Here is a 12,698-nt window from a genome sequence, read left to right as displayed (position 1 = left end):
TTTCTGGCCTTTCCTTCTGACCTCCAGATAAGGTCCATCGCTGTGGTCCATTGCCACTGCCAACCCCAATGGGTGGGACGATGCAGTAGTCGCTTTGCCCTTCAGTTCGGCTAGATAAAACGGAGGGCGCCTCCTGTGCAGGCTGAGCAGCATTAACATGCCTTGCCAAAATTCATTCCTCTCTCGTGTTTGTTTACACCCTTACTGCTTGACAGTTTAAGCCCCGTCCTTTATCATACAGATTATGCTTAAATTATGTGGGCTGGTTATGAGGAAGCTTGAGGCAATGCTTATTTGGGTTGTTCTAATTTTTTCCACGGAATAAAGGACTTCAAAGTGCCTCCATGTGATTAACATGTTGTAGATGTGTCCTACTGTAACAAGATTAATGACGTGTTGCTACAGTTTTAGGTCTTGGTAATGAGTAATAGTTTCACTTTAAAACATGCCTAAGCAGGCTCTTCATAGCCATGCAGATCAAGGTTATTTTCTTTGCTGTAAAAGACAAATTTTCGTCTCTGCTCTAATAAATTTGAGTTCTTACATTTGTGAGCCTTCTGGTCTTTACATGGTGTGAATTTGCTCCATCAATTGAAAAGGTACTACAGGAGATTACCCTACACAAAGACTGAGCTTATATTGTAAAAAAAGATAGAAAATCAACCCTGTAACATGTTAAACTAAGCTGTCCTAATTAAAAAGTCCGTATTACAAATGATACAAGCCCTCCTTTGCAAATGATAACTTTCCTTACTATTTCATTGTGCAAAGAAGCTGTAATTCTCCATAGAAATGCCTGCAGATGTACTTAGATGGAACTAAGCTGGAGGCTTGGGATTTCTTCAACACATGGAAGAACAAATTCAAGCCAAGATTTTCAAAACCTGATGAGGAATTTTGCATGGTTTGTTTGAAAAGAAACTTTTTATGCTGCCAGCTATGACTAGTGATCGTAAAGAAGTCCAGGTCAGTTGTCAGATGAATATCACACTATGCGGGGCTCAGAACTATCTAACAATTAACGTTAAGCAAAATAATTACAGCAATTGAAGGAATGATCCTTGCAGCAACATCTGATTTGCAAGTAGATGAGATAATTGCCAACACATGTGTCTTCTACCCTCTAGGCAATTGGAGGAATTGTATAAAAACACTTGCAGCTTCAGGTTCTTCACCTGTTTCTCCTAACTTTCTCTTTGGGGAAATCAAGTAAGTCTGACTGTGTGTTGGTGTTTTTTGGACTATTTCATCTTTAGTTTTGGTATAAAACTCTGTCACTCTCAGAATTGCTGGAGTTGTCTGCCATGAATAAGTTTTTGTTGTTATCAGTCTCTTGCAGGCTTTGACAGATGCAGCTTTTTGGGAGGTAATGTGGGGCTTTCAGAGTGGTATATGAATTTTCCATTTACTTAATGGAAAGTGAGTATCTATTTTTATGGCAGTTATTTAGTTGGATTCTCATCTAATGCAAATGCTCTTGAGCTTGACCTTGATTATCTTGGAAAACATGTTCCTTCATATACAGCTACTGAAGTTAAATGTTTAAACCCTTTTCTCCTTTCATATGTCCACAGATTCATATTCCAGGTGCATATTTAAGGCCTAGGTGGGTGGAAAAATCTAAAAAACCTCTGTTTTTAGGCTAGGGCATGACCAAGCCTATGCAAAGAAGCTCTGAAATAAGGAGGATTTCTGATCCATACTTTGAAATGGAAAGAACCAGTACATACATACTCAGAGCTCTGCAAAGCCCTCCCTCTGTGCTGTCTGGGTACAGCTCCATGCAGGGACCAAGCCAGGGTTGTCTTCAACTGTCAGGTTTGCCACAGAGCTGCACCCTGAAATCTGTTCTTAATTCTGCCATTGGTGATCAGCAGAAGGGTTCTACCAGAAAATAAGCTTTTGAAAAGTACTGAAATACTGAGAGTCCCTTCTCCTTGTAAGCTCATGGGAGGGTGAAGCTAAAACCAGCCCCAGCAGACAATTTAATCCCACCCCTTTCACCGCATCTCCTCGTAAGAGCTTGTGGGGGTGCCCGTCTCAGGAATGAACATGGTGTGCACTCAGCACCCAGGATACTGTCCTTTGCCATTGATTAACACCCAGCAAAGCCTGGGTCTGAAATGAGGAATTACTTTAGCATCTTTGACTGATAGTTTTAAGTTGAGGAGAAAAGAAAATCAGAAGGTAAATGTTGTGATGCAACATAAATTTTATTTGGAATACAAGGACTTCACAGCAGCAGAACATAGTGATACAGAGAGTGCAGGATACATTTGCTGGGGATGGATGTTGTCATCTTCAGGGGCTGCAGTTTGTAAGATGGTCTTCTGTCTTTGTTGGATCTATAGCATTTGACAGTTGAGATTAGTTGTCATCTGATGAGGTTTTCTTTTTTTGTTTTAAACCCAGACTGTGTGAAATAGGGTTGATTCCAGGATCAAAATGGAGCTTTGAGAAGTGTTTCCGTTGTACCTCAAAAGTCATAAAACAGTGGTCTATATATTTAGAAAGGCTAGGATATACCAGGTCTGGTCTTCACTGATGTTAGTCTTCCATAAACCACTTAAACTAAGGACTTTTACATACTCAAGTGTATGTCCCATCAAACCCATTGTGTTGGGATGTCATTAGCAGATACCTAATCCAACAAGAAGGAAGTATTTCTGGGCTTGTTTCTCAGGATGACTGAGTACTCCCAGCTCATAGGGGCTCCTGCAGGAGCCTGGTGCACTGCACCTCTGAAAGCCATGCCCTTCTGCTCAGTCACTAATTGGGGTTTTGCTCCAGTCCCCGCTGGGTCCTGCTCGCTGGGGTGGTCATGCAGGGCTTAGCAGGGTCCACAGCTCCCACGGCGGTAGGTCGTGGACCTGCGGGAGTAGCAAGGGTAGGAGTAGCTGCTGCCCAGGGAGATGCTGGACCCAAAGGAGCTGCTGGCACCCAGGTAGTTGCCCTGGCCAAAGGAGCCACCCAGCTCCAGGGGTGCTGAGCTGCCCACGTAGCTCTCCTGCAGGCAGGAGCTGAGGATGGGGCCTGGGAAGGTGATGACCACGGGCGGTGGGTAGACCACAGCGCGGGAGTCCCCACAGGAGGTGACACAGGGCTGGTTCCAGGCGTTGGCGTAGGGTGCGGGGCAGCTCACATCGCACGACGGGTAGGGGCGGTAGTTGCAGGCCTGCTTGTAGAAAGACATGGTGCCGGCGGGGAGCAAACCTGCAACACAGGGTGAGGAGAGCATGGTCAAGGGTGCAGGTACATTTGCAAATGGGAGTCCTCATATACTCAAGCCATGCTATATTCAGAAAGTTACTCATCTCTAGTTAGGTATAAAATCTAACTGCAATTTATATGCAGAAATAAAGAAGCCTAGGTGATCTGTTAGAAGTTAGCAAAGTTTCATTAAGGCCAGGTGAGGATTTAGCCAGAAGTTTTTAATAAAAACTCTTCCTAAAGCAAAGCACCCCCAGGCCTGGGTGAAAGCAGTCAGCTTGCTGTTTCTGAAGCAAGCAGGCTGTTTCTGAGGCCCCATGGTCTCAGTGTAAAACCTGCACCCTGCAAAGCCTACCAAGAAAAAGCAGTTAATGACTCTTTTCTATGAGAATAACATCCTTCCAAAAATACTCCAAATACATACTAAGTGTTCACACATAAATACATTAAAATTCTTATAATAAGTGTCTTAAGTCATGCAAAGGATTTGACTGAAGTCAAACTTACTCAGTTCACCACCAAGGAGAAGCTGGGAAGAATGGTTGGGAGAGCTCTGTGCTCCAAGCTTTTATACAGTTCCTTAAGCACCTCTGGGGTCTGAGACATGCTTTGGGCATGCGGTCCTTCCTAATTACAAAATAAACTTTCCTGTATTTGTCATGCCAACAGGTGGAGCAATCATTTTGCATATTGTTTGCTATTAAGATTTATCAGCTTGAATGGTGTTACATCCATGTTGCAGCCTACAGATGTCTTTCATCTCAAAGCTTTAGGGACAATATTCATCCTTAGTTTCTTTCTACTCATATTGCAGAAACTAACTTACTTCCTTCACTCATCTAAGCGTCAAAGTATGTGTAACTCAGATCAGTAGGACAGTGAACTGCTGATCTGACAAAATAGAATTTTTTTCAAAATAACATTGATTTTTTTTGTCACCTTTTGTTAAAAGGTTTTCAAATCTTCTAGTCACAAAGGCAGATGAAGTTTAGAGACTTGAATTCAAAGCCTTGGCATGATACCTTTTGGCTCCCTTTTATCTCTATCCCCTTTTTCCTCAACAGGGGAAAGAATCTACAGTATGCAGCCCTCAGATACTATAGTTATGGCACTGAGCTTGTTCTGCACTAGAAAGAAGCAGCCCTGTGATATGAGGGCCTTTCTGAGGCTAATTTCTACAGCCTTATTTTTGAGGAGAGGGGAATGGGACTTCAGTGCTGCAGAATGTTTCTTATGCCACTTTGTTCCTGTTGAATATTATTGTGTAGCTGTGGCTTTAAGAAAAAAAGTCTTAAAGGATTTATATGTCAAAAAATATTGTTTACAACATTTAGCAACCAGAGTGCTGAATTAGGTTATACCTGATGATTACCTCTTGACGACAAAACTCATGTAAGTCATGTAAGCAATCGTGTCCCTGCCCCACCGTGAGCTGTAATCTGCGCTTGTGTGAATGTATCTGGCTGGGTGGAAACGCTCTTGGGTCTTTGCTCTTCGTTACAGCTAGTGGCATTGCCCCGCTCTTGCTCCTGAATCTTCTAGGGAAACTACAGTGTGGAAAAGAGAAAACAACATATTGAGTGTAGACTGGGGCAGGGTAAAGAAGTCCTGGTTAAGGTCTTCCTTAACCTTCCAGGGTGATGGGGACAGTGAGCCTCCTGTTACCATACCCAAGACCCGTCACATTTCTTCATTGGTTCCTGGGAGCAGTGAATGTCTCAGCTCTCTATTTTCATGGTAGCTAAGATACTGGGCGCCAACGTTATTTACATAATCAACGAGATAATAGAGTTATAATTATAAATAATAACACTAACAAGTATCAGACATGCCTGCGACCTCCTCCCAGCGGCTCACTTAATTGCCAGGAGAGGTTGAGTAAATGATCTGGCCTCTGTCTCAATCATCCCTTCCAGAAATCAGCAGTAGGCATTGCCCGTTTCGCGTGGCTGTTGCGCAGGTTTACGCAGAGCAGTGTTTCACCTGCTGCGGCGGATGTTTAGCACAGTATGAGCTGCAAAAGGGAAAGGCCGGCTTGGAGGCAGAAGAAGCGGCCAAATGAAAACTCTTGCTGTGGCGTACACACTCCTTCTCTAGAAATCACACTTGCTTTGTGATTGCCTGTTTGTCATTACAGCCCTTTTTAATATTCTCACCCTTTTTTGGCCCATCTCAGTCTTTTCTTATTGTATCTTGAGCAAATGCAAAATACTTGCTTTTTCACTGCTCTCCACAAAGCCACTTATTTGTACAACACCCAAGTGAATTGGGTAATTTTTTATTGTTGGTTTCTTGATGGGGCAATTAAAGACAGCAGCTCAGTGATGTACCCAGCTGTACTTGTTGATTTAGTGGGACAGCTGGGAGGAGTGCTCAAGTGTACCAAGTCCTCATCCTTTTATCTCTCATACTGTGACTCTGACTCAAAGACCATTGTTTTGAGAACTATAAAAATGAAAATAGGCAATTGCCCTGCACTGACTTAAATAAACAGCCCCAAGACATAATAGGAAGAAAAATTACTGTCTATACAGCCCAGAAGAAAAGCTCATGTACAGGAAATTAAGGCTGAACAATCAATATTGTGAGAAATACTTGACACAGACTTTCTGGAAACCTGGCTCATCTCAGTCTAGAAAATTAATAGGGCAGGGACATGGTTGCTAAAACAGGTTGTTGAGATTTAATCATATTATTTCAGCACTTCTGCTTCCAAATAGCAATGTATGTTGATGCATGAAACCATTAGGATTATTAAATGATTTTCCCTAAGTGAAGGCTGTTTAGTATGACATTACTTCTAACTTGGGTTTAAGCCCAATTAAATTTAGATGAGAACTGGACATGACTTTTTGTGTGTAAAAGTTAGGTCCTGTCATATTAAACCAGGCACAGCAAAGTACCCTGTTTTGCAGTGCTCAGTTCCAGGTATTTAAAAAGATATTTCTCATGATGGAAATTTGTTTCTAATAGTCCAGTGCTAAAGATTGTCTTTGAATTCAAAAAAGAAAGATTTACAGTTTTTGCTTCCAAAAGTCAGATTTTGTTTTCTGTAATTGAATTGCTAGAAACAGGTGAAAAGTTAGACTGAAAAACGGATTTTAGTAGTTGTAGAGCAATAAAAGGGTCATGCAGATTGCCAAGGCTTTGGACAGAGGTCTGGGACCTTTATCTCCAGCTCTGACACTATAAAAAACAAGCAAACATCAATATGTGGCCAACTCATATGGACATATTGGTGAAGCTATAAGACAGTAAAATATTTTGAAAAGTTCTTTGCAGCTTCATATCAAAATAAATCTGATCTCCCTCTGCCTCCAGTGAAGTCAGAGTTATAGCAAAGATGCAAATCCCCCCCATACACACCCTTGATACGCAAGACATCTGCAGGCTATAACGTAGATGTCATGCTATTTGAGGTGGAGTTCCTTAATTAGGAGAAACAATATGCAAAACAACTACCTTGATTGTTTGTATGACACATGCAAAAAAGTTTATTTAGTAATTAGAGGGACAATGAGCAAAAAGCATGGTTCACTTCCCCCAGGCAAACCAAGAAGCTGTATAAAAGCACCTCTGGCTGAGAGTCTTCAAACCACTTCCCTTCATTTCTCTTCGCTTCTCCTCTCGTGTTGAACAAGTAAGTGATTTTCTTTGTGGGAGGGCAGAGGAGAATTGAGTTAAGATGTCAGTTTGTTTTAATCTTTTTAGACTGATCTTATACCACTACTCTGCATCCTTATAGACTATTAGATAGGTGCTATTTCCACAGAGGCTTTTTCAGAGAATAAGTCGCAGCTCGACCCAGCTGAGGGGTTTGGACTTGCAGTCTGCAGAGGTCTCGACCACTGTTTCACCCCACCATGAAAGGAGATTATCTGGCTAATACAGCCAGAAGAGTTTTGTATCCCTTCATCTCTTTGCATTATCCTGGTAATGCCTGCATAAGAGGCAGTCTGTGTGCATCTACCTTTAAAGGGGAAACTGAGGCAGAGTGTAGCAAAGTAGTAAGGGGTGATGTAGGAAATGGAGGAAAATAAAGAAAAATGTATTTCATCTTTCTCATGCCTATTTATAAACAGATTTACCTGTGGTCCTTTCTCTTTGAATGTCTTTGCTGCCATTGATCCATGCTCTCCTCACCCTGTGTTGCAGGCTTGCTCCCCGCCAGCACCATGTCTTTCTGCAAGCAGGTCTATGACTACCGCCCCTACCCGTCGTGCGATGTGAGCTGCCCCGCGCCTTATGCCAATGCCTGGAACCAGCCCTGTGTCACCTCCTGTGGGGACTCCCGCGCTGTGGTCTACCCACCACCCGTGGTCGTCACCTTCCCAGGCCCCATCCTCAGCTCCTGCCCACAGGAGAGCTACGTGGGCAGCTCGGCACCCCTGGAGCTGGGTGGCTCCTTTGGCCAGGGCAACTACCTGGGTGCCAGCAGCTCCTTTGGGTCCAGCATCTCCCTGGGCAGCGGCTACTCCTACCCTTGCTACTCCCGCAGGTCCACGACCTACCGCCGTGGGAGCTGTGGACCCTGCTAAGCCCTGCATGACCACCCCAGCGAGCAGGACCCAGCGGGGACTGGAGCAAAACCCCGATTAGCAACTGAGCAGAAGGGCATGGCTTTCAGAGGTGCAGTGCACCAGGCTCCTGCAGGAGCCCTTAAGAGCTGGGAGTACTCAGTCATCCTGAGAAACAAGCCCAGAAAATCCATTTCCCATTTGTATTAGTCTTCTGCTCGTAATGTTCTGGTTCTGTACTTAATCCCATTACACTCTGATGCAAGTGTAACCAAATTCCTCTGTATTGTTCTCTGCTGTATTGCTGTGGTCTGGTTCAAACCCACTTGTCACTCCCAATAAAATCCTTCCTGCATTACAATGTCATCTTTTCAGTTTTCTTTGTTTGGTCTCTAAAGCTAGAGTTTATTGCTGCTAAAATAATCCCCAATGACGAGTCTCTTGCACTGGTTAAGGTGTTAGAAGAAATCCCAGCCCTTTGCTGTGGATCTTAAATGCTTCATAGCTGTGGATGGTGACTGTGTTTGCTGCATTTGATAGTCTCTGCATCCAAAAGAAAATTGGATGCAGGCGTGTATATGGAGAGCACTAGCTCAGCCCTGTATTTCCTTCAGTCTGGCAGTATAAATGCAGCCACCCCAGGACCATGGTAAACCTCCCAGTCCTTCCCTGAAGGATGTGGGCATGGAGAAGAAATGAGGACCAGGTGCAAGAGCTTAAAGCACCTCCTGCAAGTCCTGCTTATGCTCTTGGACTATATGGGGGCATAGCAGTGTGCTGGGCAACACATGCAGTTGCGATGGGAGGCAAAAATAGGCAAGGTGCAAGCGTGTTTGCCTCTCTTCGGGACGGCATCATGCTGGGAAACGTTCAGAGGCACTGGGAAGCCTTGAGGGCTGTGGGGATGCAGGTGCAGCCCTCCTTCGGCCAGAGACTCGGCAACCTGGAAGGCAGCTCTTGCTTTGACAGCCGGTGTTTTACAGCACCCTTGTGGTCTGGGTGGTTGTTACCAGAAAGTCAGTTGAGACATCCCAGCAAAGTGTGTTTCTCAGCCTCATCTGCTGGCCCAGAGGAAGAGCTAGGAGGAAAATGCAGGCACGCCTGTTCAGGCTGGTGCTTTTTACAGTTAGAATTTGGGTATTTTATATGTAGGGAACCCATCTCTCCCCAAAAGAAATAAAATGCACATGATTTAATGTTATAGAAGGTCCCAGAGGACAAGGAGAAGTGCTTGATGCAGCAGAGCGCTCCCTGCACTTGCAAGTGCTGATCCGCCACCACTAAGCCCATGAGAATCGCTTAGCGGGGCAAGAGACTCATTCAGGATGAAGCCAAAAAAGAAAATGCAGAATAGCCTGTTCAGAGCACTGTCTGTGCCGAGATCGTTTTTCTGCCTTATGTCATCTAATTCTGCTTTTTGCTTTCTTTTTGACTGTTCATTTTTCTGCCCTATATTTCCCTTCAAATATTTTGATGAAATTGGTGGAAGAGAAACAAGCCCAGACAAAACACCCTGGGTTTAGCAAAAATAGACACTGAACACCAGGTATTTGCACAGGGGTTTGGATTTTTTTCCTGCCAGGAGCTCAGGACAGGGCAGGGATGTGACCACAAGTGCTTGCGTCCTTGCTCAGGTTTACTCAGAGCATCTGCGCTGTTCTGGCACTTTGAAGATGTAAATAATATTTCCTGGTGTGTAATCCTCAGCTGTCTTTCAATCCATCCCCGAAGGAGCAGTGCTTAGCTGGCACAGCTGGGCACAGTTTTCCTTGCTTCTCCATTTTCCTTGTTTCTACGTGTGGAGCTGCTGCAGTCTAGGGGCAAGGATCGGCCAAGAAGCCCATGTAGGTCGGGATCTCCTCCCTCATGTATCTGGCATTTGCTTTTCTGCAGAAAGACCCTAAGTGGATATAAACCACCTGTGTCTGCCTAACAGCCCTGATTTATGAATTGGCTTTGATTCTTACAACCAGGGTACTGTCTTTAGTTAAAAAATTAAATGAAAAGACAGGTGATATTACGCTTCAAAATGACCATATAGGAATCCCTCTTTCTCTACCGATGTAGAAAAGTCATGGGCGGTATGAGTTGTCAGTCAGCTGGTGAAGTCTGCTCAGGACATTGACAGTCCTATATCAGAACTGAAGAGATGCAAAATTAAGGTTGCCCACAGGAAAATGCCTTCATGTTTAGGTATTATGAAACTATTTAAAGATTATGCGCTTCCTGTAACCCACGTAAAAATAAGAGCAAGTAGGTACTCTAATCAATTTTCTGCTGTCACAGAAGTCGCTGCCTAGTAATCCATAAGCAAGCTTTCATGGACTGTTTCAAATTGAAATGGCAGAAAAGGCTTCCCTGGAGATAGGCTCATGTCAAACTCTTACAAGAATCAGGGCTTTAGCAGAATATGCAGTCGACAACTAAAGCTACTCTTCTATTTGCATTCGTATATGTAAGAAACCGTTGAATAAACTCAATATTAGCCAAGTAATCATGGATCATAAAACAAGACAAGTGGCTGGAAGAGTTTTGACCAGTAAGCACTATTATCTAGTTTCTCAGCCTCCTTGGGGATATGAAATACCACTGTTCATGAAGACCTGCTACATTACCAAGCAATGTTTATTGCATATGCAGCTCATTTGGATGATGCAAAAAATTTTCTGACTTATCCAAATTATTATGGTGCTCCCTGCTTCATCATTTCATTACACAGTGTTACACCCCATAGCTCATTTCCTTTCAAAACTTCAACGACCAAATCCTTCCTGGTATCAATCCACTCCCTTCACTGGCTTTGCGTGGGAATGAATCAAACTCCTTTTTGGTGATTGCTCTTTTTTTTTGACTTCTTCACCATTCTAATCTGTGTTAGGGATTTGGTTACAGAGTTTGTAATGCCATGATGGGGGTTCACTGGAATTTGTCATTATTTGCAGAAAGTCTGTAAGCGATATGCTTTGCATCCCCCCAGATGTCCCACTGTCAACCTGGCTGATTGCTTTATTTTATTTCAAACAAATGCCCTTTGCTCTGGCTGGTGGGGTCACAAGGTCTTTGCAAGAAGTTTGTACAAATTAGGACTGTGGTTTAAAGTCGCAGTAGCATTTCAGCTGTGCATGAAATAAATGCTCATTTTCTGTCTCGCAGTGAACTACGCAGATTTCCTTCACAGGCAAGGTGCTTTTATCAAAAGGATGATGTAGTAAGGTGTGAGGGGAAACTGGGAATTGCCTAATAACAGCAAACAATGAGCAAAATGATTATATGTTTGTGAGGTGTGACGTGTAATCACTTCTGTTTTGAAGCTAATCAAACCTCATATGCACAGGGTGCCTCAGATCCTCCAGGCTATCTGAGAAGCAGTATAAAAGCACCCGCTGTTCACAGTGCTTCCACCAGCTTCTCCTGACTTCTTCCCATCGGTGACTTGAGTAAGTTTTTAATTCTTTTTGTCTTTTGGTGTGCTCTCTTAATGATAAATCTAACTCAGTCCTTCATGCCTGTCTGTTGGTGCAGCGGCAGGACCAGCTTTTCCATAAGAGGCTCCTTAGCCCTGCAGAGCCCTTGAGGCTGGCGTTACCCAGCTTCTTGAAGGACTTTTGCAGACCTTGCTAAGAACTGTGCTTCAAGGGTTTGGAGACTTTTAATTCCTAAAGCTGATATAGAAATGAGCCAAGAAATGAGCTTGACTTTAGCAGAAGCTGAAGTTCAGTTCTGAAACCCTGAGATGCCATCTGGTCTTAAATTTTCGTTGCTACAATGCTTATTATTTCTAATTTGGGGTTATCTCACCACTTCAACCAGCTTGGAAAAAATCTAACTCTAACTAAACTCTAACTGTCCTGTCTTTAAGGACAACTGGTGTGTACTGATATAGGAATGTCTACTTCCCTCGCTGTACAATCAACAATTTTAAGCCTTTATCAATGGTTCGAAGGTTGGTATTTCAACCAGGTGTTGAAATTGGGTATTTGTAACGAGGGGAACAACCACTCTAGGTGTGCTTGTAATCCTGTCCTACAGAATAACTACTGGAAAGAGTGCTGGGTTGGATGGCCATTGGTCTCATGAAATATAGATTTTTTTATGCTCCTTTACAACACAGCCAAACACAATTTAAGCAAGCACTACTTACGATGTAGCCCTCAGGGTTTTGTTTTGGCATGTTCTGTGTAGACATGTCAAAAAATGTAGGTTGTCTGAAGTATGCAGGGAGGTTAGGAAGAGTTCAGAGCTTGGCAAGGAGAGGTGGTAAGCGTGACTCAAGCAGTGTGATCAAAGAGAAGAAAAGAGCCAGAAACTAAGGATCCACATCATCTGCGCTCTTGCAGCTACCCAAATGGGAAGGTTCCTGATCAGGTGTCATCGCCTGAGTGACTGAACATGAATCTTGTGTTCTCTTACCCACTTGCTTTACATTATTCATTTGTCTCTCTGTATTTCAGAGTCGCTTCCCCTGCAGAACAATGTCATCCTACAGACAGCTGTGCAACTACCCCTGCGCCACGCCATGCGAGGTGACCTGCCCCCAGCCCATCGCTGATGCCTGGAACGAGCCATGCGTTACGTCGTGCGGTGACTCCAGGGCAGTGGTCTACCCGCCCCCTGTCGTCATCACTTTTCCCGGGCCGATTCTCAGTTCTTGCCCTCAGGAAAGCATAGTGGGATCCTCGGCACCAGCTGGCATCGGGAGCTCATTTGGCTATGGGGGATCTTCTGGCTACAGAGGCTCTCTTGCTTATGGGGGTTCCCTGGGAACCAGATTCTCATACCCTTGCAGCTCTAAGAGGTTCAGTTGCTACAGCTCTAGAAGCTATGAGCCATGCAAAACCCAGCAGGAATATACCTGCGCTAAGAGCAGTCAAGATACCGAGTGCAAGATCCAAACTCAAGAGTAAGATAAGCAAGATGGGTCTCTAAGTTGCTGGTATAAAAAAGGTTGATTCTCTCTAACACTTTATATCA

At 43.9% G+C, this 12,698-nt stretch overlaps 2 protein-coding genes across 2 annotated transcripts; one reads left to right on the top strand and one right to left on the bottom strand.

Annotated features, from left to right (window-relative positions):
• Nucleotides 1–2,830: 2,830 nt before the first annotated feature.
• On the bottom strand, nucleotides 2,831–4,049 carry LOC106487903 (feather keratin 4-like). The gene is made up of 2 exons (XM_013946711.2): nucleotides 4,037–4,049; nucleotides 2,831–3,213 (listed from the first exon to the last, which is right to left on the bottom strand). The coding sequence occupies exons 1-2, from the start codon at nucleotides 4,047–4,049 to the stop codon at nucleotides 2,831–2,833; spliced, it is 396 nt and encodes a 131-aa protein (XP_013802165.2).
• Nucleotides 4,050–7,385: 3,336 nt separating this feature from the next.
• On the top strand, nucleotides 7,386–7,748 carry LOC136994584 (feather keratin 4-like). Its single transcript, XM_067313132.1, has one exon. It carries the CDS (start codon nucleotides 7,386–7,388, stop codon nucleotides 7,746–7,748), a length of 363 nt encoding a protein of 120 aa, XP_067169233.1.
• The last annotated feature ends 4,950 nt before the right edge of the window (nucleotides 7,749–12,698 follow it).

Source organism: Apteryx mantelli, chromosome 31 (assembly GCF_036417845.1).
Source record: "Apteryx mantelli isolate bAptMan1 chromosome 31, bAptMan1.hap1, whole genome shotgun sequence".
Lineage (NCBI taxonomy): Eukaryota > Metazoa > Chordata > Aves > Apterygiformes > Apterygidae > Apteryx > Apteryx mantelli.
This window is presented reverse-complemented; position numbering and strand designations above follow the sequence as displayed.

Excerpts from the sequence above, each read along its gene's own strand:
- LOC136994584 (XM_067313132.1), top strand. The coding sequence starts at position 7,386 with ATGTCTTTCTGCAAGCAGGTCTATGACTACCGCCCCTACCCGTCGTGC.